The sequence below is a fragment of the Branchiostoma lanceolatum genome, chromosome 15 (genome assembly GCF_035083965.1).
Source record: "Branchiostoma lanceolatum isolate klBraLanc5 chromosome 15, klBraLanc5.hap2, whole genome shotgun sequence".
NCBI lineage: Eukaryota > Metazoa > Chordata > Leptocardii > Amphioxiformes > Branchiostomatidae > Branchiostoma > Branchiostoma lanceolatum.
This window is the reverse complement of record NC_089736.1, coordinates 10,818,528-10,843,864: the sequence shown is the minus strand read 5'-3', so window position 1 is coordinate 10,843,864 and position 25,337 is coordinate 10,818,528. Positions and strand designations below refer to the sequence as shown.

The following is a 25,337-nucleotide window of genomic DNA, read 5'->3' as shown; positions in this document are numbered from 1 at the left end:
GATAGTCAACATGATAAGGGAATGTTTTGCTTACCTGACATTGTATGATGCTGATATGATGTACATCTTCTCATCATATAACATATCAAACACCTCGTGTATGAAGGGCTCTGTGTTGTCTATGGCGTATGGAGTTGAGTGGCAGACAGTTGTAGCTAATGGTCCACCATATTCAACTTTGTTTATGGCACGGACAGTCACATAGTAAAGGCCATCTGCAACAGGAAGTTACGGTTACATTGAATAGCTTTGTTACATGTAGGTTGGAGAATGATAGGAATATACAGTCATATAGGAAAGGAAAGGAATTGATCTTGAACCAGTTAAGCTCAAATGAACTCAATGAACAGATGAGCTAATCTTCCACTGGTTGTGACAGATGAGACGAACGCTATGTACAGTATCTACAGGTTTATTGTACCGGGGAAATTCCCCTAGCTCTTCTCGACAAGCACAATGAACAGTGGACCACGGCTTAACGTCCCGTCCTAAGGACTGCGACCCTTTCCGGTAGCGTGCATGTCGGGTGAGCGACACAGCTGGGATCCAACCCGGGGCTTATAGTTTCAGAGGCAAGATCACTAACCACTAGACTACGCACGCTACCTGTTAGGATTCTTTTAACACTTGGCTTATGTTTGAATTGGTAACTCTTCAGCTACCGTCATCATGGCCTGAATAACTATAGCCCTATAGCCCATGTACAAAATGTAGCTGAAGAGTTACTGAAACATTGACCAGGTAAAAGTTCTAGAGGTTGTGTTATAACAGCCGAGCATATATATTCCAGTACGAGTTACAGTATTTATTTAGATTCAGGGGCAACAATGGACAAAGTAAATGAGGAATGTACATTGTAACAAAATCAAGCAAATGAGGAAAAGGTACAGTTGTAACAAAATCAATCTCTAAATAGAATTAAAGCACAGTCTCATCACACCAGTCAAATCTAATCAGTTATCAAAGAGGTACATAGTAGTATGATAAACCTCACATACTGTAATTAACTTTATCTTCACGGTAGCAAAATTTCACAGAGTGAGGAAAATGGACATTTTCACTGAACTTTAATTTCACGGTGGCACCAAGTGATTTACAGGACGGATGTGTGAAGGAATCATAAATATTACATTTCATGGTGATGATAAGTTCATGGTACAGAGGTGACTGTGAAAACAGTGAATATATAAAGTTACAGTGAAAGAAAAAAGAATTAACGTACCTTCGAGATCAAGAGGGTGAGCAAGTCCAGTATGAGTCCATTCAGACTCATCAAAAAGGTGAGCGTGAGGATCCTTGTGAGGATGGATGTTCTCCTCGCACTGTGTCGTCCCCACAGACCAAGTGTAGCCAAAGATGCCTGTTTCCAAGTCATGAAAACCATCCCAGTTTGCTGAAAAAGAAAAGATTACGGTATTGTTGGGTGTAAAGAATTGCGTACACTTCGTCTTATTGGGGGACGTAAAGCCAGCGGTCCCGTGTATGAGGGAGCTTTAGGGCGTCAAACCTCTGCATGCAAAAGAACCAACACATTAATTTTATAGAGAAGAGTAGGGGTGACCCTGTGTGCTTGGCCAAAAATATATGAGCCCCATTGCACTGATAGCTAATGAAAAAGCATCATGCTTTGTCCTCAGTCTGAGGTTCGGCCGCTAATACATGTATTACCGTACACTACTACAAAATAATCCTATACTATTGTCTTGAGCTGACGTTCATACTTATGATGATAAAACTTAATACGCTCATTCCGATTGCGCTGGTTACATGTACATGTAGTAGCATTGTAATAAGTCTTTTTTGCTTACCTGACACATACTGGTTGGCACGTGTGTACAGGAGATCTACGAATGGAGTGTGCCCGTTGAACACAGTTGATGACCCCTCACCATCAATTATGTACCTATGAAGGATTGTGTCCAACATTAATCAATCAGGATTGAGACAAAATTGAGGTGATGTTTTCTTCAATTTTTCAAGCATGTAGAGAAAAATAAAACATGAGGCCACTGATCACGAAATGTACAAACAACAGAATTACTGTAATTCACTTTATTTTTATGGTAGCAAAATTTCATGGAGTAAGGAAAATGGAAATTTTCACTGAACTTTAACTTCACGGTGGCAGCAAGTGATTTACAGAACAGATGTGTGAAGGAATCGTAAATAACAGGTTTTTCATGGTGATGATAAGTTCATGGTACAGAGGTGACCGTGAAAATAGTGAACATAAAGTTACAGTGAAAGAAACAAGAATTACAGTACCAAACAATTTCTGGAGACCTAGGGTTTGAATCATTGATTATCACTTATTACAGTCTTGTGTTTGAACATGGCTGTGCCTGACGTCATGTACAATGCATCATGAAAAAAGCAAAATGTGCACTGTCTAGAAATAGTCTACAGATTATTCTGGAACAAACTACTAGTAATTCAGTCAAACGTGGATTCAACAACCATCGAGGAAAATGGTTGCTGAGGACAGGTGGTTTTTGAGGACATTGTGAAACTGGACAGGACTGTTTTAATGTGACTTGTGACTCGCAAATCAAGCGTACACTGTACATCACACAATGTCATGTCATGACTCTAGATCACGAGTAATTCCTTAATGTCATGGTTTGATTTGTCAGGACTGCTTATACCTGTGGTTTGGTATGCTAGCTTCATCAACGCATCTGTTCTCCCACTTGTCAGGCAGAAGTTCGTGACATGGCTCCTTGACAGTTTCGTCATATTGCACGTTCTTCAAAGGTCCAGGTCCAACCGGAGTGAAGTCGACCTTCACCGGTTGAGACGTCACGATGTTCGTATATCCTATAAAAAGAACATTGAATAATTAAAGTTTGTGTTCTAAATTATCGACATACCAAATATCATGTCTATACAATTCACCCAGGCATTCTTGAGTTATCGTGTTCACAAACACACACACACACACACACACACACACACACACACACACACACACAGACACACACAGACACACGATCCATGACAGTGAACTATCTATTGATGGTTATCACTTATATAGACAGGACCGAAATCGGTCTGGGGGTGGTGTTGCAATTTATATTTCTGAAGCATACAGCCACACTGAGAGGACAGATATGACACAACCTGGATTAGAGGCGCTTTTCTGCCAAATTCAGCTGCCCTTTACCAAACCTATTGTTGTTGGTTCTATCTACAGACCTCCAAGTGCCACAGTGGATTTCTTCTCACTGCTAAGAGACAGTCTTGAGACATGGAGCACCTGCACTCCAAACTCAGAACTGTTCCTGCTTGGGGACATGAATATTGACCTGAGTAACACAGACACATCAGGAGCCAGACACATCACAAACCTTAGCCAGGAATACCAGCTACAGCAGGTAATAGATAAACCCACAAGAGTGCTCCAACATTCGAGTACTATAATAGATCACATTTACTGTAGTGACTTACATGAGGTGTGTGAGCATGGTGTAGTGCACTCCACCCTTTCGGACCACTATGCAGTGTTCTGTGTCAGGAAGGCAAAGCGACCCAAATCAGCACCTAGATATATCACCTCACGCAAGTTCTCCAACTTCGATGAGAACAATTTCCTGACCCATCTTAGAACACTAAACTGGGACAGTGTCCTACAGTCCACCTGTGTGGAGGAAGCCTGGGAACTGTTTAGGTCTCTTTTCATCACTGTTAGTGATCTACATGCCCCATTCATATCAAAACGCACTAAGGCAAATCAGCCTAAATGGCTCACACCTGACCTTCGGCGACTGATGCATGACAGAGATAGCACTAAGGCGAGAGCCCGTAGGACAGGTGCTACTGTAGACTGGGAAGGATATAAAGCCAAAAGAAACCATGTCAACAAATTGGTCAAACAGGCCAAAGCAATATACTGTCAACAAAAACTCAAAGAAAATATGTCCAACTCAAGTAAGTTATGGGCAACAATAAAGGAAGTACTTCCAAACAAAAACCCTGTTGTTACCAAGTCACTACATTGGGGAGGGCAGTTCTACAAGGACCCCTCTAGCATAGTCTCCTGTTTCAACAACTTCTTTGTTTCCATTGGAAACAAGTTAGCTGAGAAGTTCACGAAACAGACAGGTAACTTAGTTTGCCCAGACAAGTACAAGAAGCTAACATCCACTTTCGCCTTCAAGGAGGTAACAGAAGTTACTGTATACGACAAGCTCAGAGTCTTAGGGACAAACAAGGCCACAGGGTTAGACAAGATACACACAAGACTGCTGAAAGCAGCTGCACCATGTATATGCAAACCTATGGCCCACATATTTAATCTGTCTCTCTCATCTGGTATCATTCCTAAGGAATGGAAAACAGCTAAGGTGACCCCAATACACAAAGGGGGGGGGGGGGAAAGAGGATCCAAATAATTATAGGCCTATATCTGTTCTTCCAGTTATCATGAAAGCTTTTGAAAAAGAGGTACATGGTCAGTTCCTGGAATATCTCCACCATCATAGCATTCTCTCTGAACAGCAGTCTGGGTTCCGACCAGGTCATTCCACAGCTACTACATTACTGGATGTCACTGACTATGTGTATCAAAACATTGACAGTGGAAACCTAGTGGGGGCTGTGTTTTTAGACCTGAAGAAGGCTTTTGATACAGTAGATCATCTCTTCTTACTGAAAAAACTGTCCTGGATCGGGGTTAAAGATGTAGAACTCAAATGGTTCACAAATTACCTATCTGATAGAAAGCAGTCAGTATCTATAGACGGTTGTGTATCTGATTATCTCCCAGTGACAGTAGGAGTGCCTCAAGGGTCAATCCTGGGGCCATTGTTATTTATTATGTTTATAAATGATCTACCAGACTGTATCTCCAACAAAGTATGTCTCTATGCTGATGATACGGCAAATTTTTGCTCCAGTAATGACACTAGGTACATTGAAGCCACTCTGAATTCAGAACTCTCCCATATAGCCACATGGTTCCAGTTAAACCATTTGACCTTAAATGCTTCAAAGACAAAGTGGATGCTCTTTGGGAGCAGTGGTAAGCTTATGAAAGCACATCCAATGTCAATCAAAATTGGACTAGAGTCAATAGAAAGAGTGGTTTCATTTAAATACCTAGGGCTTATTCTTGATGATAAATTGTTGTGGAATGAACATGTTGACAAACTCTGCTCAAAGGTAACCCAACGAGTAGGTTTACTCAGACGTCTTAGACCTTGCTTCACTGTAAATATAGCTGACATGTTGTATAAAGCAATGGTACTCCCCCTTCTGGATTACTGTGACACCGTGTGGGACAGCTGCGGAGTGGGGAGACAACAACAACTCCAAGTGCTACAGAACCGGGCTGCCAGGGTAGTTCTGCAACTGAACCTACAGTCCAGCAGTGTCCTCGACCTTCATGAGAAGCTCAGCTGGCAGTATCTCGCAGGGAGAAGGCGGGATCATGTGTGCATTATGGTTTACAAGTGTATAAATGGGCTAGCACCAACATACCTATCATCCACCTTCTCTCACAACCACAACTTACACAATTACCAAACCAGACAGACATCACTCCTATACAAACCCTTTTTCAAGACCACAACAGGACAGCGTACATTTGCCTACAGAGGTGCTAAACACTTTAATTCACTACCAGCCTACATTAAGCAAGTTCCAAGCCTGAATACATTTAAGTCAGCTTTGAAAGACCTAACATAGTCTCAGTACTGAGTAGTGACCTCTGACCTCCTAACTGTTGACCTTGGTTTGGATTATGATTTTGAGTTATCTGTCTTTCATGTTTCAGTTGTACCCATATGTTCCGACGTTTATGTCTACTTTTCTCTCTGTAAGTTGTTTTTTATTTTCCATGTATATATATGTGAAACTGGGCCCTATCGAAAACCAGTGTATTGGCACTGAATAGGCTACCCAGGTGTTTCAAAATAAACAAACAAACAAACAAACACGCTCCCCAAAACATAACCATCTTGGCAAAGGTACAAAATGTAATTATACTTGCAATCTCCATATTTACCAAGTTGGTTCTTCAGGTAGTAGTTGAAGTAATACAGCTGGCCATGCTGCAACTGAAGATCTCTGTGGTTAAAAGTCACTGCATGGCCTATTCCAAGTCGCTCAAAATAGTGGAAAAGCCCAGCCTGTTAAAAAAACAAATAAAATCCTTCCATTAACTTATGTCAAAATAATGGTACTTTGTATGTACATGTATCATCAGGATCTATAGAAACCAGTACACTTTTTAATGTCATCTATGTCATGTATCGTTAACTGTTAGTATGTTATATACCTGGGTCATGATAACGTTCAATATATGGGTGTTCCGGTCCAGTTGGTATTTTACAGAACAACATTTGGAGAACATTCAAAAGACGTTAACTAATAAAATGTTACTACATTTATGGTGATGGAACTTAGGTGTCTTGGGTGGATGTTGACAGCTAACTACTACGCAACTTTTCAATAACTTTTCACTACAGCCTGCAGTCTGGCTGGTACCTTGGGTGATACGGGATTTACCACGATAGTCTGTGGTATTCTCTCCTTCATGCTGTAATGCATATGTAATACATTTAACTTGCAGGAACTCTGACGTGTACATTGTCAAGACATCAGTTTACTCACAACATGAATCTGCACTCCGTGACCCTCTACTTCTTCCAATAGCTCACACCGTCCACTAGTGCCATAGTCATAGTTGAAGCTGATGCATTTCAGTGGAGGAAGTGCCAAACAGGCCGAGGCACATGTCCCGGGTGTTCCATGCCCTTCTATGACTTGGTGCGGTGTTGACCTCAACTTGCCAAGCCGTGGGGAGGTGAATTGCAGGAGACTTGACTCTACAATCTTTGTGGGAGATCTCAGTAAGCCTGATGAGACGTCCGACCACGGAAAGGCCTGGTCACCATAGACGCCGCGACCGAAACCAATGGCCTCCTAAATATTTAGAGAAGAAATGCCCGCTATCATCATTTGTCCATCTCCCAAAACAAGACATCTCAGCAAAGCACACACTGTACATAACACAACCTTGAAATCCATTCCACATCGAAAAAGGAAATGAAAAAAGTTTCCTTATTGGCCTAATTGTAAGATACAACAACTCATCAGTCGCCGTTAATGATGATTCTGATTGCAGTATTGCTCGAAGACTTGACTTGTAAATAGGAGTTGTAATGTACAGTCAAACCTGGATTCAGCAACCACTCAAGGGACTAAGGGAAAAATGGTTGCTCAGGACAGGGTGGGGTTAACTACGTAAAAATGGACCGGACTGTTTTAATGTGGGTTGTGACTGGAGGTGGTTGCCTGACCAGGTTTGACTGTATCATGTATATGTCAAAGAACTGGTCGAAAGACCAACACTCATACCTGTATAATGTTATCTACATTACGTATAGTATACAATGTATGATAATACAACAGCAGCGTAATGTTGAAAGTAAACATAGAGCATTTTTCATGTTGTCATGATTCTTTACCTTTCTCTCCATCAGAGGTGTTTCATCCACAGCCATACCAGATGCCTTTAACACATTCGGGTGGCTGGTGGTGAAGAAGTCAGGAATCACCCTGCCCGCAGGAGGGGTTAAGTCGTAGAAGTCAAGGCTGCAGGTCACAGTGGCCGTTCCTCCTGCTGAATTGGTAGCTTTCACGGTGAAGTAGAGCGGAACGCGGGTTGGCAAAACCTGTGGAAACAGTGTACAGGTCTCAGTATGCATATGGTAGATGAAAATATTGAATTTGAATACTGGTACGACATGCGCGTTCAAGGCAAAGCTGCGTAGAACATCCCATATCTATAGTATTGCTGTACTTGTACAGGTACGTGCACCAAATGCAAAAAAAGGACATCAGATTTCTAAATTCTGCAGTTGAGGTGTTAAAAAACAGTTACCCAGTTAAGTCCTTGATAAGGGGGGAAATAACAACAACTGTAACAGTTGCATTTGCTTGCAAGTGTTAGCTTCCTAACTTATATTACCTGCTCAACAACAGATGATGGGCCTCCCAGGACTTCGTCCCTGGCCAAGTCACTTCCTCCTGCAAAGGTGGCGATGCAGTATGATACCTCCACCTTGCTCAGATCATCCTCCACAGCAATGGCAAGCTGAAACGCCGGCTCGGTGTAGTCACGGTTTGGAATCTGGTTTACGCTACACTGGCTCGTTGCAGACGCACGTTTTCCAACACCATTTCCTGACTGTTGACAAACACAATTGAAAGGAACATGCCGTTCAAAATTGATAAAACCCAAATTCTACAAAATATACACATTGGAAAAAAGGGTGCCTTTTGCCCTGTACACAAACAGAATAGCTGAACCATTTGTCAATTCCTTCCTATCTTTTTTCAAAATTACTTTCTCTCCCTCCCAAGAGCTACATGTATCGTCCACTCAAACATCATGTCCATAGCATGATCAGAAAATGAAATATCAAAGCTGGAAGTTCCGCTGCAGTATCATAGAAAGTCGCTAGGGGGCTCAAAATCTAATCTTTTAAACATATTAAGTATAAAAACAGTCCACTCACTGACAGGCATTCTTGAGTTATCGTGGTGACAGACAGAAAGACGAACACACACACAAACGCTGATGAAAACATAACTTTCTCGGCAAAGGTACAAAAACTACATGTAGTTACCTACCGTTGTGGTAAAATCATTGAATGAAGGGGGTGAATCATCAGGTTCCTTGCTGAATGTGTTGAAAATATTTGCTGTGATAGAAGGCGTTGTATATTCCCACAGCAATACATTAATCAGGGTCTTCTCAAATGATGTAAACAAGAGGTTTATAGTCAATTTGAGGATAGCCCGAAGTTCAAGTCGAAGAGGTATAAGTTCAAGGTCCATCCGAATTCTGAAAAGTAAAAAAAAGTTGCTTTAAGGACAAGAGCTAGAGGATAATGTACAATGTACTGTTGCCACAAATTAGTTCCTGGATGATTTACTTCCCTTTTGGACAATAAAGTTTAATAACTGTAAATGAATTGGATAATAAAATCATTGAACAAACATTTATCTAGTTGTTACCCTCAAACCAAAGTGCTAGACTTCTTCAGAAAATCTTTATTGTTGTTTGTCTCTTGTCATCAAGAATGACAGACATATGAATGGTTTATTTCAGGAGGTAAAATAATGCTCAACAGTAGCAGTCAACGGACTGAATTGTTGCTGTAGCATTCACATTAAAATTCATCCACATCATTACACAATTGAATACGAAATCCATGATACAAACACACATTAATTATTAAAACCATTAATTCTTTAAGACAATATACAAAGATCTTAGAGATAGACATTACATATACGTATTAAGCAAGCGGACAATGAATGGTACGGCACTGTTGCGATATCGGTTTGTATTGCAACGAGGATTGTTAAGTTTATGCGACGATCTAGTTTGGCGCCTACTAATGTGACCTCTGGTGGATGGCAAAAGGTGTTGGAAATGTACAGATTGACTAAGAGTGTTCGCAAAGTTTGTGACCAGTTGAAGACGACGTGTCTGGAGGGAGGGTAGACCCAAGTGAACACAGGCATCAGTGTAAGACGTGTAGTCCGCGCCCATAATGATCCGTACAGCACGGCGTTGGACCTTCTCGATTCTGTTGCTCAGTGTGATGGTCAATCCTGAGTGCCAGATAGTAGCGGCATACTCAAGAACTGGGCGAACATATGTGACGTAGACTGTGACGAGATCTTCAGTGGGGATATGGAAGTGTTTCAGTTTACGGAGTAGGAACAGGCGCTGGCTTGATTTGCTGCAGATGGCGTCGACGTGGGAATTCCATCGCAGGTCGTGCTGTAGGAATACTCCTAAGATCTTCATCACTTTCACCTGTTGTAGTTCGATGTTGTTAATTTTCAGGGAAGGTGTTGGGTACGGGACCTTACTGAAGTATATATGAAGAACTTTACATTTGCCAGGATGGAGCTTCATGTGGCTGTCGTGTGACCAGTTTTCCAGATCAGTCAGGTCATGTTGTATATTAGAAGGTGCTGAGATAGGGTGCTGACATACATATGATTGTAACTGGTTTTTGGGATGTTACAACAGACGTCTTTAAGGCAAAATATTATTCTATGCTTTGTTACCAATTATCATCAATTTTGATCTTGGAACTCTCTAACTATGAATCTTACCCAACATCCAGGGGAAACTTGCTGAACCCAACCTCTGCCTTTGTAGGTAACTTTGTTGTCAGGAGATAACCTGTCAACTTCAGCCCAGCTTTGAAGAGAAAGAGGTTGATATTAAGTGCCCCAGACACCATCGCACCAATCTGTGGGGTGGCCGTTCCCTAATACATGTATACAAACATTGATTTGACTTAAAAATGTATTTAATAGATTATGCATTTCTAGGCATGATTGTAGTACAAAAAATAATTGACATAAAACCTTGAAGTTCCTTAACTTAGAATCTTAGAGAGTTTGGAATCCATGTCAACATGCTGAACTAGCACAAATCTGAATCATGGCACCAAAAATTGAAGACATGATGATTAAGCATACATAGTTTATCATAACATTGTTTACATTTAAAGTAAAAAGGAATGAAGAATGACCTAATTATAAGAACATGGTAAAAGAAGCTACACATGTAGCAAAACTACAATCATGCAAATCTGTCTAAGGATGTGTTTTGGATGGCCTTTAAGTAAGACCATGTTGATTTGATTATATTGCTTTCATTATGAAATCTGAGTAATTATAGACAGGAAGGTTTAACAAATGACTCAACACAGGGTATGGTATACTGAATTATAGATTCTTCATTTTTGTTATTTCACATCTTCTTTGACTCTGGAATTGACTTTGGCAGTGTACGACATTAGTATCCGTTTTCCGATTTTTTCCCCCCAATTTACAGCATATATTTTCTTATTTTGTGTCTGCTTTGTAAGATTTACAGTTTAGCTGAAAACTTTTTTTTCAAACGGATGAAAATTGATGCATACGCGGATGTCATCCATATAATCAAATCAACATGGCCTATAATACAATGAAATGAAAAGATACCATTATGGCACGTTCTTACCTCTGCCTTCATGGTAAGGAAACAAAGTTTGACACCACACTGCACTTTCCAACTACCCCCTGCAGAGAACACTGCAAGGAGAATTCCAAAGAATCTTTAGGTTTTATCATTAAAGAAAGAAGATAATACATACTCGTGTACATGTATATGAAAATGAATGTTTGTTGTACGGCCACACCAATTTAATTTCTTGGTTAACAGATTTTTATTTTCAAAAAAAAAAAATCATGAAAACAGAAGGCAGGGCCAGCCTTCTGTTTTCATGAATTTTTTTTTTCAAAAATTTTTTTTTTTTTTAAATAAAAATCTGTTAAACCAAGAAATTAAATTGGTGTGGCCTAAGGGTGCAAATTAAAGCTTTTACTGTAACAGCAAATCAGTTACTGTATACTACCCAATAACTACATTCATGTAAATGCATAAAAACTGATTTTTCTAAAAATTGCTGCCTATCAGTTACTTTTTGATCGTTGAACAAATAACAACAAAAGGCAATATAGCAAAGATGATAAATTATTGTAGCAGCAGTCTTGAAGGGGTGGTGGGTTTTGCCACTTTGGTGCTTAATTACAATGTACATGACTTGTAGACATGGACATTTGTACATAGTTACATGAAGTATAAAACAACTTAAACTAATCTGAGGAGATGATACACATGCAAAAGCATATACATAAAAAGTGTTTACCAAACTCCATTGGAACTGGCCCAAGGAAGAAATTAAAGGTGATTTTAAAGAACGTTATGTCACTGCCAAATGTTTTCCCTCCCTCCATGCACACATCGAAGCTGTCAAATTGTCCAGCAAACAGCTTTCCCAGAAGATTGTTCAATGCATCCTTGGCCTGTAATAGTAAGAATCAATGATATTGTAAAAAAAAGGAGAAATAAGGAGAAATTAAAGGCTTGATTTATACATTTCACCAATGCATGTGAGAAAAAAATCCTACTTTACAAATTATGATTATAATTGTAAAGGTACTGTTATTCAGTAATTTGAAACATGGGCTCAAGAGTAGACTAATTTTCAAAGCAAAATTATCGAATAAGTTAAATTTCTGGCTTCAGAGTGAAATCTCTCAATTTTTTGTTCAGATTTATTATCTATTTATTATCAATTTCACTGTCACAGGATTGTCAAGAAGCAAATAGTTTCACCGCTTTGACTAAAGAATATGAAGATCAAGTACTGCCTTCTCTGATCATCTGGAGAAGTTAAACAATGTGCATTATATTGTTACAGAAAACTATTGGTTTCATCGTACCTATAACAATAACTTTCATTGTAACTCTAATAACTAGTCTAAGAGTTTTTCAAATGTCAAACATTTGCTGAAATTCTTGACACAGTACTCACAATCTCTAAATATGCTTCACGGAGATTCTTCATGAGCTCTTGGATGTCAAACGAGCCTGGATTTTTTATGTCTAAGAGTTCCTTGATTTCTTGAAGTGTCTTTTCCTTCAGTTCGTTCAAGTCTGGAAAGGACAGGGTTTCAATAATCACATTATTTCCCTTCATAAACAGTAGAAATTATACTTTGTTAACTATATGGAACTAGAACATAGTTGTGTTGTCATTGTGCAGCTTGCAAAATAGAATATAAGACAATTATCTCTGAAACAAAGTAAGTTACGTTTCTTGACGGATGTTTGTTTTGGTTTTTGATAGTAGGTAAATTCTAACAACTTCTTAGCCATTATTGGCAAATGCATTCTACACTTTAAGTCATTTTGAAGATTGTAGTACCTATTATTTTTGCTCCCTTAGGTTGCGAAGAGCGCACACCAGAGCACTGGGGAAGGGTGAGGGTCAACTTGTCGAATACTTTCGCAAATTTCTTGCACTTATCCTTGGCACACATTGAAGCACTCAAGTCCACGGTCACATTGTTGCCATCCCTCTTGATAGAGTATGTTACTGTGAATGTCACCACATCCATGACATTTAGATCATCTACAACAGATCCACTATACTCCTCCGCTGAAACAAAGAAAATAGGCAAATGTATACTCATAATAATGGTAAAATTGACTCTTTCAACCTTGTAAACAAATAAGATAAATGTAAAACACAAAATACCATTCAAAGAAATATGAAATTATATGATTGTACTAAAAGATCAAGTCCATGGTGAGGCTATACACATCTGCAGTTTCAGCTGACTTTAAAGATAAATACGTTTCTGAAAAAGGTTGGAAGACATGTCCACATGTCCACAAAACGCAATGTTTTACAATTGTCACTAATCATAGATAATACCTAAATGCAATAACACTCACCTAGATGATCAGTAACAATAAAGGACCTTTTGAAGTGTCCAACAGTCAGGGTAAGCTCCAGGCTACAGGGGTCCAAAGTAAGTGAAGCTTCCAAGGTCCGCCGAATAACGACAAGCTTGAGTTCAACACAACACGTCACGCCAAGGCAGTTGTCGGTAAAACGACATGCAATACCTCCAGGTAACTGTTTATGGAGGTGTTTGCAACCTGAAAAAAAACAGGACCTTCAAGATGTGTACATGCATGTCTTAATAGTGTTGTCAATGATTATGAGGTGTATAATAATTTTCAAGTAACATACAGGCATGTAAAAAGGTAAACTTTAAGGTAAAGGTAGTCCCATAGCTTTTTGAGACCCTAGGGGCAGAGGGTTGTTATCTACTGTGTCTAGGGCACGATATTGGAAGGTGGAGCCCATCCCTCTCCTTCCACCACCTTTTACCTCCTAACCAAAGTCAGGTATCCATTTTTACACCTGGGTGGAGTGAGAAACGGGACGGGATTCGAACCCAGGACCTCTGGGTTCTGGGCCAAACATTCTGGCGTTACGCCACACTACCTGTGTGTAGTTCCAAGGAGGTTAAAATTTTAACCTCCTTGGGAGTTCCAATATTACACATGTTGTACAAAGACTGTGATTGAGCATACTGTATCATACTTGTACCTTCGTCAGGATCCTTAAACCTGTTGATCAGACTTGTGCGTGACCCATTGAGTGCTTTTCCTCTAGCCTTCAACCCCAGCTTCAGTGTATCATCATCCATGGTTTCCGTGGCAACACATTTCTGCGTACTCAGCAGGTCCTTTGGAGAAAAATCAAAACATTTTCAAAATTTGTAGATAGCAAACATCGGACTGAAAACAACGTCTTATGCTGCAATTGTAAGCCACACTTATAATTATTAAGTACTGTTCATCAAATATGTAGATGAAGGTTAGACACTTACTATACATGATAGAAAATTAACAACCGGATCACTAACTGAGTCAGTCACATTTTAGATGCTGCATTTAGATCTGCTGTGCAGTCTTTCTACTACAGGACAAGACAGTGGAACTACACATTATTGTTAATATCACAAATTTATTGTATATTTGGATGAACTGCCTCTAGAGTGTTTATTGTAACAGTTGTATTCATGTAATTGTAATGTTGACCGGTCCGCAACATCAACTTGTCTGCCTGGCGCTCCACTATATATATACACATGTATGTATTGTCTTGTTGCAATTTTTAATAAAGAATAAAGAATATACAATGTCTTGCCCTAACAGTCACAGTGAAAGACAATGGATGACGTATGAAACATCTCAGACTCCGTTAGAGACTTGTCGGTTGTTTGCTTTGTTTTGTTTTGTTTAAATTGTTCATCAAGCACATGTACATGTAGTTTATCAGACAGGTATACACGTACCTCTAATGTGCTTAGGGCATTTTCAAGTTTTTCCTTTAACTCTGTCTGTCCCACAGTTTCCAGCAAGTCAAGAATCTGGCTGATTTTGATGTCCTTTATGTTGAACCCTGCAAGGACTGGTCCGATTTCAGATATTGGTGGCAGGCCCAGATGATCTGTGAAATCTGAAAAATACAAATTATGTCATGTAAAATGACTTCTACACAATGGTGATCTCAATAGCCTCTGAATCAGTGGTTTTTCATATCATAGAACAGAAGCCCCAAACTATAACTTAAAGGTACAATTTGATGACCATTAACCCTATCATTTAAATTTTAAAGCAGATTTCATTAATAGTTTTGGGCTTCTGTGCTATGATATGAAAAACCACAGATGCTGAGGCTATGATTGGTTCAAATCTTTTTTACAAATAGTATGTACATTGTATATATCATGAGTTTCATTATTTTGATCTTTAACAATACATCTTATCTTATTAAGTTTATGTGTGATTTAAATACCGTCAGCTTTCTCTTGTAGTGCTGTTATGAAAGGTATCTCTCTTTTTTTCCTTTTGCCAGACGGAAGGGGTTCTAGACCAGACACATCAGGTTTCTTGCCACGTTGTGGTGTGGTGTCGTTGTCTTTTGGTCCTTTGGTCAGCTGGCCTTTTGCATACACTTTGAACTACAAGAAGAAATTTTGTTAGGAAATGGGGAAGGAGGCACCCAAGCTAACCGACATCTTTCGCACCGCAATCGTCCTTCAGTAACACAGCTGGAGCCACATAGTTCACGTTTAGAACGTTTTATTCATTGCTTCTGTGTGCATTCCTTTGATGTACGGGATCTTTAAGAAGACGAAATTTTGTTGTTACATTAAATGTTGCTCCAACAACTAGCTAATTCATAGTGGAACATGTTTTTGAAATCTTCTAGAGAAGGAGTCTCTTGTTGATCTCAGAAATCTCTTTAACAATAAGTCTGTGAAAATTTGCATGCATATCGAGAAACATACCCCCACATCACACCCCCAGCAGCTTTGAGAACATAATTTATTTGTTTGAAAGTCTGTCTAGGTGCAGCTGTTTGGGCAAGTACAAATGTTAGAATAACAATTTGACACTGACTCTGTTCTGCCATGATGATGTTTGGTAAGTAACCTAGAGCCTCTTGGCACAACTGGTAACTACATAGTATTGTATAATCAGTGCATTGAGAAAATTTCTGCCCTTAGGCTATAGTTCTCAAGTTGGCAAAAAATTAACTAAAAGCACCATCCACACACTCAAATAGCAATTTAGTATCAACAATAACTGCTCAACAATGTTTTCATTACCTTGACTGGTTTTGCCTTCTTAGAATATCCTCTGCTAGTGTATGGGAAAATCTTGAATACATAATTTTGAAAAAATACTGTAACAGCACTTTACAACATTTCCGTAAAACTTACCAACAATTTGACAAGGTAATCGTCACATTCTTGGATCCACTCTGGTCTCGGCATTTTCCTCTTCTCCAGGTATCGAGTTGGATCTATGTACTTATTTGTTCCAACCTTCCTCATGGCCAGGTGGATGCTGTTTGGTGTGCATCCTGATGACGTCGCACGCCCCAGTGGCTCACCTTTAAATACCTGATTTTAAGTAGAAAAGATACCATGATAATAAGTGTTAGCCTGGAGTCCAGCCTTCTTAGCTTAAGTCCGCTACTCAAGCTCCGCTCCCCACGCTAAGAAGGCTGGACTCCAGGCTCATCATCATCATGTCGGGTTGCCCGGACTAAGTCTACCCTCTTCCTCCAGTCACTACGGTCCGCCATTAAGTGCTTCATGAGGGTGAATGCTAACGATAGACTAAGGACTCCAGGCAAAAGAAGTGTAATATAAATTCTATGATAATCTTACACATAACTCTTGAAATTCACTGTAACATATGTTGATTTACAGACAATTCTCTGAATGCTATACACTCTGATATGATATAGATAGCAAAAGTAAGTCACCTTCATGCCATCTTTTCCACTGTAAAGTTTGATTTGGTTAAGAATGATTTCAATGTCGTCGAGATCATCTGCGACTATGGAGATTTCGTTGGCAGCAGTAACATTGAGGTCTCCAGTAAAGGGGACGACGATCTGTCAAAAGAGAAACAAATTGTGTTACACCCGACCTGTCTCCACAATCTACATCATCTCAATCCTTGTATTTCTTATTCTTTGGCATTCATGTACACTGTAACTTTGAAAAAATGTACAAAGTTAGAACTGATCTTGTTTCAAAATTCTCACAACCTTGTTACATGTACCTTAGCCCTATCACTATATGTGCATGTTTAATACATCGTCATGCTGTGTGTGTAAGTCCATTATATATTTTGCTTAATACATGTATTTAGATACCACTCAGCAGTACATCTGGCCCTGCATAGTGTATTGTCTCACCTCTGTATTAACGCTAGCTTCCAGGTCCACACCTTGATGCTTGTACTTCCCTCTGGCTGTGCTTGGGTAGAAACCATTCCCACAGTTGTCAGATTCCAGCTGTTTCTTTGGGAAGTCCTTGTGTACTTTGGGTCCAAATATCTTGCTGATCAAGGTCCTTGAAGCAGTGTACCTAGTAGGGACAATCACAAATGTACACTGGATAAAATGATAAACGAAGGAAACTTAAAACAACACTCCAGACACTGGATTGGTGAATTGCTATGGGATTCGAATGATATAAACTTCAAGATAAAAATGTCTGAAGAATGCAGAATAGATGCATGTTGTTTTTGTTGAGTGATGTACATTTGTACATGTATGTTCCTAAGCTGAAATTCAGTATCACTTTGAATTCTCAAATGTGAAACATTTTGACATTGTGCACATTTTAAGTTCGAAATCTATAGACTGTAGTAAATGCAAATGTCTTTTGTTGATATATAGAAACTGATATAAAGAGATTAACTCACGCTTGTTTGACAGTTGTGTACCCAGTTTTCACAGCATTTATTGTCTCGACAACTGATTCGTAGGTGGCTACAAAGGGAGCTGCCAACTCCTGTATAACCTGTAGTGGGCCAGCAAAGATGTCCAGGGATTCGAGGACTTCCTCTAGAATTTGCTTTCGAATCACGATCTAATAAAAGATGATCAACAAACATCTGTCAGAACAAAGTAAGAAAATAAATCTTTCCTTCTTCTAAGTTCTATAGTGCTAGATTGTAGCTACATGTATATTAGACCCTATTGGACTTCTAGGTACTATTGCTGCTATGCATTTGAGACTTATGGAGGAATGTGGAGGAATCTAGCAGTTTTTAGACAAACTGCATTTTATCTTAGGTTGAGATCCAGATCTGATTTTGGACAGGTCAGTGAGTGGGCTGATCTCGAGCCGGATTTGATGAACCTTGAAGTTGGTACATGTATGAATGCTTGTTACAATATATATCAAGCAGGATCTATCCGGAAGCCGGATATAGTCAGATTCACGAAGCTTGGTATGAATAAGAGGTTCTAAGAAACAATTCATGGTAAGCTTGTTGATAGAATTTGTGTACAACTACTGACCGCATCAACACCGGTGAACTCTTTAAACATCTCGTCACCGCTGTGTTGTCCATTGAGCCATCCAAACGCATCCAGCACAGAGTCTTTCGCTGTCAATATGTCCTCCCAGATCTCCGTGATTACCCCTTTGATGTCAAACCAGTACGGTCTCTGGCCTGTATGTGAGGATAAACAACTATGACTGAATCATAACAAAAATTCAAACTAAAGGGCCGTGTGTTCCTAAAATTTTCCCTCACTCTCTTAATTCAGAGTCTCTATGGACTCATCAAAAGCCTAACCAATGCAACAAGCAGCCAAAAGCTAATGACACCTCAAGACTGTTACGATATTACAACTATAATACATCATTATTAGTAAAATACAATTTTACATGTTTATCTGGCAAATTGAAGAAAAAATGTTGAAGACATGCTGGTGATTCATATACAATGTACTGAAATGGATTTTGATGGTGGATAGATATCAGTAATACCTTTAGTGAACAAGCAGGCATCTTCTATTCGTCTCTTTGCATCAAGAACTGTTGATATTGCCAGCTGAATTCTGAAAAATAAGACAGTCTTACAAGACAAGTCAAAGGATATTGAAATTTTCTTTTTCCACAACCAGTAAATCCAAACCTGCTGACGTTTTGGTGTCTGTCAGACACCTTCAGAGCGCTTCTGACTGGAGTACTGCTTCTCGCCGCTATAGGTGAGGACTTACTGATTGTGGAAAAAGAAAACTCCAATATCCTATGTTCTACCAACCTGATGAAATTATTTTCGGAAAGTCTTTCAAAGCTGACACCTATCAAAAGTATACAGAATGTACTGTCTTGAATAATGTTGTTCTTATACCATTTCTACATGTATCACATCCATCAAAGAGTTGATGTTCTAATCAGTATCATTCTAAGACATGTACATATCAAATTGAATGCAGAAGATGTGCATACTTAAGAATTGCCTTCTGTACGTCTCCAAGAGCTGAGAGCGGTGAGTCGAAGAAGTTCTTTAGAGTATTCACGACCATGTTAACTGCCTCCTTTATCTGATCAATCGCCCAGGGCAGGGTAATCGTGATGGCATCTGCAATGCTCTACAATAAAACAGAGAGATATTCTAAAGACTTGAGTGGAACATCAAGTACCATAGGGGCATCCTCATTAGATAAAGCGTAAAAGATGCATGCAGTTGGATATGCAAAGGTTAGGTGTGACAGGTCGTTCGGTGTAATATAACCAGCTGCTTCTACCCCGAAAGGTACATCTGAATGATCTGATACAGACAGAAGACTTCTAAAAATCAACATTATTTTAAGTCAAAGTTTCCAAACAGCTTTTTGCATGACTTCTAATTAAGTTATGAATCAGTAGATATTGGTGACTTATGAAGTAACTGGTTTGCCCTGGTCAAGTACTCAGTGCATGCATTAAACTAGGCCATGTCACATGCTTGTGTTCTGGACTTTACATGGTACTGCAAAATGCTAGCCTTACATAGTTGAGCATGGGGCTGTACACCTCCAAAATCTTCAAAAGAAATTGTAAGCACATTTTGCTAGAGGTCGCTATCAAATGTCAGAAATTGCAAGTCTTAGAACAATTTGCTCTCTATGTGCTACAATAGGCATTAAAGGGACGAAACATTTAACAGTTACTGCAATGAATATGTAAACACTGAATCAAATGAAAATGAAGCTCACATCATAGAACTCGGTCACATCTGTTTTGATGTCTGTCACAAGTGCAGTAACTCTGTGGATAACGTTGGACACATCAGTGATGAAATTAGGTGGGTTGACCATTTCTCCCATTGTCTGGACGGCGTTTTGTCCAATCGCTCGAAGGTCACCAATCTTGGAGGGGATGTCATCAAACGCATCGGCGAACCGTTGGATTATGTTTGGCAATGACAGCTCTGAAGTACTGTCAAATAGTTGTCGAAAACTCTCAATTGTTTCCTTGATAGACCCCACAATGTTGTCTACAACCGAATCCAGCAACTTGACAATGTTGAAAATGTCTTCGAAGTTAAACTCCTATGAAAGGAAATGGGAAATACAATTTGCAACAAACTGTGACTGAAATTGCATATGCAGAGGCTACAAGATGCTGCCAGGAAATATTCACAACCTTCAGTACATGCACATAACTTTACATCAATAATTTCAGTCCATATGATGTGTTAAAACTGAACCAGCTTTAATCACTGTCATGATAACATTATAAAAAGAGTGAAGCTCAACAGAGGTACCGTGGGAGACCAGACCCCGTAAGTAGGCACACGCACGCCTGCCCAAACTTTCCCTGCCCCACTATCCCACGGGCTCCCATGATCCAGACCGCCCCTACCTGCCGCTTGCGCCGACTTACAGGGTCTGGTCTCCCAGGGTAAACAGAGGGGATGGGCTGACATAACATTGTTCAATGGTAACTAAACACAGCAAGGTTAGCAACATCATACCATTCTTGACGAAAAAGGAATAATTGTTGTAAAGTCCCCTGAACCATAGCTTGGATACCAGACCCCAAATCTCTAGTCTAACTCTAAGAATATCTGTGGGGTGTTTTAGAGATTGGGGGTCTGGCAACTGGGCTACCTGGTATGTGCTATAAAAGAGAAGAAGGTTTGACTCCATTATCTTTCGCCACTAGCTATCATCATCATCATCATCATCATCAGTCGACGTGGTTATTATAAAGCACTGTCTGTGTAATACCGCCCCTTACGGGGTGACATACCCTTTCGTTGGCTGATACAAGACAGGGATGCGCCAGGTCTCCTGTCCGGGTGAATGGTGTAAATCACCGTATGGCTGATATAAGATTGTCCTGGTGATTTAGTGGGCTATAGTGGGCTGATTCTAGACAAGCATGACAATCTGGGCAAATTTGTACCTGGAGAATGTTGAGATCATATTTAATGTGTCCTCTGAAGCAGAAGCGAATTCGTGCCAGGTCCTGGTGGATACCCAGTATGCCAAGGTTAGCCACTGCATAGGCTTCATCCAGAACATCGACTTTAAAATGCCCCTGCTGAGGTGCTGCATCGAAATAGAACAATAATATTGTCAGCAAGGGATACTTGTATCTCCATGTTTAGAGGCCATCAAAATGAACACGACAATGACACATTGTATTGTAATATTCATTTTATAAAAATTCTCTGTTAAAGTAATAATTGCTGTAACAGAGAATGTTTTATAAAACGAATGTTACAATACAATGTGTCATTATATAGTAATAATTTGGAAAGCAAAAGCAATGTATTAAACTACAAGCCAAGATACAAAAAAAATTTGCTACAATTTACAAATCTTTTAACTTTGTATTCTAATCATCTAAATATCATTGATATCAGTGACCATGCAAGGAATATTCTAATAATCACAACAAAATATTGATCATCTTATAATATTGGTACTTTTGCTGGATTTATAGAGCTATAAGTACCTATTTCCAGGTCCATTATGTTCTGAATAGTCAGTCCAAAATTAGCCCCAATTTTGTCGGATCCGATCTGTTTCTTCCACTCGATGCCTGGTAGCTGCAATTTGAACTTGAAGCCATCAAAGATACCTCGCTTCAGTCGTGAATGATCCCTTTCGTTCAGACCTGTTATGTTTGTCAATCTGACACAAGAAAAACATTCAGTTCTTTAGATATTCAAACTAAAACCATTGAATTTCTTCTAATGAAGCACAATTTACATTTAGATTAATTTTATAATTTACGTCACAACAAGTTGTATCGTCTTATTCCATTTTCTAAATATCTTTAAAATTCATAAAAAAGGAACCATAGGTACTATCAAAATTCTAAGTTAGTATAATACCTTTAAGTTATATATTATCCAGGAAAACCCAAAAAAAGCAGAGCTTTGCCGTATCATGTGTTTTTGGGTTCCGACAAAACTTACCCTCTAACAAGGTGGAACTGGATGTCACTTATGGGCACGGCCTTGGGGTGTCTCCTGTACTCTAAGAGCGCGTCATAGCGGACATGTTTCTCGTGGTTGTTGTCCAGGGCAATACTGAGCAGCATTGATGCAGCCTGTTGTACAAAATGTCAAAATCTCAGATACTACGTCACTCAGGCCAGAGTCGATAGCAGTGAGAATGTAATGAAAGCTTGATCATAGATGGCAAACATGTACCATGCAAGGCCATACAAGCCACTTTAAACTGGGCATTCAGAGCAAGATGCATAGTGGACAAGGTCCTTCAGCACTAAGGACAGGGGAGGTCCTTCAGCACTAAGGACAGGGGAGGTCCTTCAGCACTAAGGACAGGGGAGGTCCTTCAGCATAAAGGACAGGGGAGGTCCTTCAGCACTAAGGACAGGGGAAGTCCTTCAGCATTAAGGACAGGGAAGGTCTTTCAGCACTAAGGACAGGGGAGGTCCTTCAGCATTAAGGACTGGGGAGGTCCTTCAGCACTAAGGACAGGGAAGGTCCTTCAGCACTAGGGACAGGGAAGGTCCTTCAGCACTAAGGACAGGGGAGGTTCTTCAGCACTAAGGATGGGGAAGGTTCCTCAGCACTAAGGAGAGGGAAGGTCCTTCAGCACTAAGGAGAGGGAAGGTCCTTCAGCACTAAGGAGAGGGAAGGTCCTTCAGCACTAAGGACAGGGGAGGTCCTTCAGCACTAGGGATAGGGGAGGTCCTTCAGCACTAGGGATAGGGGAGGTCCTTTAGCACTAGGGATAGGGAAGGTCCTTCAGCACTAAGGAGAGGGAAGGTCCTTCAGCACTAAGGAGAGGGAAGATCCTTCAGCACTAAGGACAGGGGAGGTCCTTCAGCACTAGGGATAGGGGAGGTCCTTCAGCACTAGGGATAGGGAAGGTCCTTCAGCACTAGGGATAGGGAAGGTCCTTCAGCACTAAGGAGAGGGAAGGTCCTTCAGCACTAAAGGCAGGGAAGGCCCCTAACTTTTAAAGAAACAGTTCTTGTCTAGACCATGCATTTTACATGTTCAGAGGTGTTTTTTCATATCTCAGGGGCCTTTATATATTATCCACAATGTATCTTGCCGCACATGTGCAGTTTAAAAGCATGAAATAGCTTTTTACAAAGACTTGGGGATGCTAAGGATTCAAAAACATACATCTTCGTGATGGTAGTTGGAGATTGCCGTAGCACCACTCCTCCTGAGTAGCTGGGGTGAGTCGGTGTTGTTGATGTAAGAAAGGATGTGGTCGTACGAGCGGTCCAGCCCAGCATTGCCAAGGGAAAGGAGTAGCGTAGATTTCCTTTGCTCGTGGTGATTCTCATATGTTGCAGTTTCAGCAGATCGGATGGTCCTGTGCTTCTGAGGATCTTAGTCAGTAACCAAGGAGACAAAAATACTTATTGTGCGTACATCAGATATGAACCTTTTTAGCATATTAAAGTAGCCGTTTGGCACCCCATTCTCTATTGGTTACAGAGTTAGGCAGCGTGAGAAGGTAAACCATATATATACACATGCTTCTAACTCATACACACTGTACTAGGTTCTTTTAACCTTATAGTACAGTCTTTTAACCTTATAGTGTGTATGATAAGACAAAGGGAAAAATTCTACATGTAACTTGCAGGCATTGCAACTGTGAATCTACAAAGAAATAGCAAGATATTTTACCACTGAACGGACACTTTGACTAAAAAATTAAAACTAAAAATTTTGACACAATTACCTACATTTGTAATGATTATTATACAATGCCTTACCATGCAGTTGGAGTTCTGTTTCCATTCTGGCAACAAGACTTTCTGCTCGCTCTGGATTTGTGGACTTCAGACCACCCGCAAGGGAACCAAGGAGTAGGGTTGCCATGGTTGAGATTTCTCTGGCATCTTCATCATCTGTAACATAAATCAGACACTTTACCTCAACAGCATGTCATGATGGTGTAAATATAATCCAAATTGAATGTCAGTGCATTTGAAACATTGATTTTCAAATTATGTTTAAAAACTACAACTAACAGTAACTGCATTTTAGGCCCCGTTACCTTTCATGATCATGCTTTTAGCCTCAAGTGAAGACACTGCAAATGCAAGGCACCATACTTAATGAAATCACCTCCTTTTCCCAATTGAAAGTGGTTGTGGATGAACTCTGAACATGTACCTGAAAATTGATCTCCTTTAAATACTAGGTCTTCCAGGGCGTCAATAAATGTCTGAAAAAGTAATATGTTCTTTAAGGAAAAATGCCTTTTATTGCTGTCTGTAAATGTAATGGAAAATGTCACAACAATCCACCAGTCTGAGAATTACCGACACAACTATGCATCATCTGCTATTCAGTGCTTGTAACAATCAACTTTGTGGTGACTTAGAGGCAAGATAAAAGAATAGACATAGATTGTTGCATTACTATGGGTTGTGTGTAGGCTTTTACAGTCAGTATATTAAACATTATGTATTTGACTGCCAATTTGCTTCAGTGAAAAGAACACAATATGTCATGCAATCATGAGTTATATTGTTAGGGATAAATATGCCATGACTGTACGTCATGTAACTGTACATGTTTCAAACCCTGTAATTCACTTGTACACAAAATTTGTATCATTCTTACATCACAAAACCAAATTCTATAGCAGACCATTTTACATTGAGGTTTTACATTAGAGTCTCAGATAACACAACTAACCATGGGTGGTGGATTCTCTAGATTGACGAAATGAGAAAACAGTCTCTTCAGAAGTCTGGCATCAGGAGGCTCCTTTAACAGAATCCTCTCGATCAGAATTTTCTGAGTTATGTCAAGTGCGGCAGCACCAAATGCGTCAATGATGGCCTCCATGTCTTCTGTAGTATTGGCTTCTCTTGTGTGAAACTGGATGTACTCATCTGCTACTGTTGAAAGATCCTCCTCCTCAAGATGGCTGATGATGGAGACTAGTTCTTGGAAGCACTTTGTTCGCTCTCTGGCATCTAAGAATTTCAAAAGTATATGATATTGAAACAAACAAATATCTATGGGCAGACCACATTACAACATTTAGGGCTTAAAACTAGTGCAGGTAAAATTGAAGACTGTGCTGGTATTTCTGATGCCTGTCTGCATGTAACTTGCACTCCCAATGATA

The 25,337-nt window shown here is 39.8% G+C and overlaps 1 protein-coding gene across 1 annotated transcript; it reads right to left on the bottom strand.

Annotated features, from left to right (window-relative positions):
* Positions 1-30: 30 nt before the first annotated feature.
* LOC136421116 (uncharacterized) lies at positions 31-25,051 on the bottom strand. The gene is made up of 33 exons (XM_066408267.1): positions 24,899-25,051; positions 24,371-24,422; positions 23,968-24,102; positions 23,363-23,574; positions 22,178-22,311; positions 21,712-21,890; positions 21,157-21,302; positions 19,962-20,297; positions 19,213-19,355; positions 18,748-18,818; positions 18,273-18,427; positions 17,672-17,838; positions 17,160-17,331; positions 16,689-16,853; positions 16,171-16,353; positions 15,240-15,405; positions 14,737-14,900; positions 13,986-14,124; positions 13,322-13,528; positions 12,789-13,022; positions 12,396-12,517; positions 11,727-11,883; positions 11,039-11,109; positions 10,141-10,298; positions 8,638-8,851; positions 7,973-8,191; positions 7,470-7,676; positions 6,613-6,924; positions 6,005-6,128; positions 2,646-2,817; positions 1,809-1,903; positions 1,223-1,393; positions 31-215 (listed from the first exon to the last, which is right to left on the bottom strand). The coding sequence occupies exons 1-33, from the start codon at positions 25,049-25,051 to the stop codon at positions 31-33; spliced, it is 5,520 nt and encodes a 1,839-aa protein (XP_066264364.1).
* Positions 25,052-25,337: the final 286 nt, after the last annotated feature.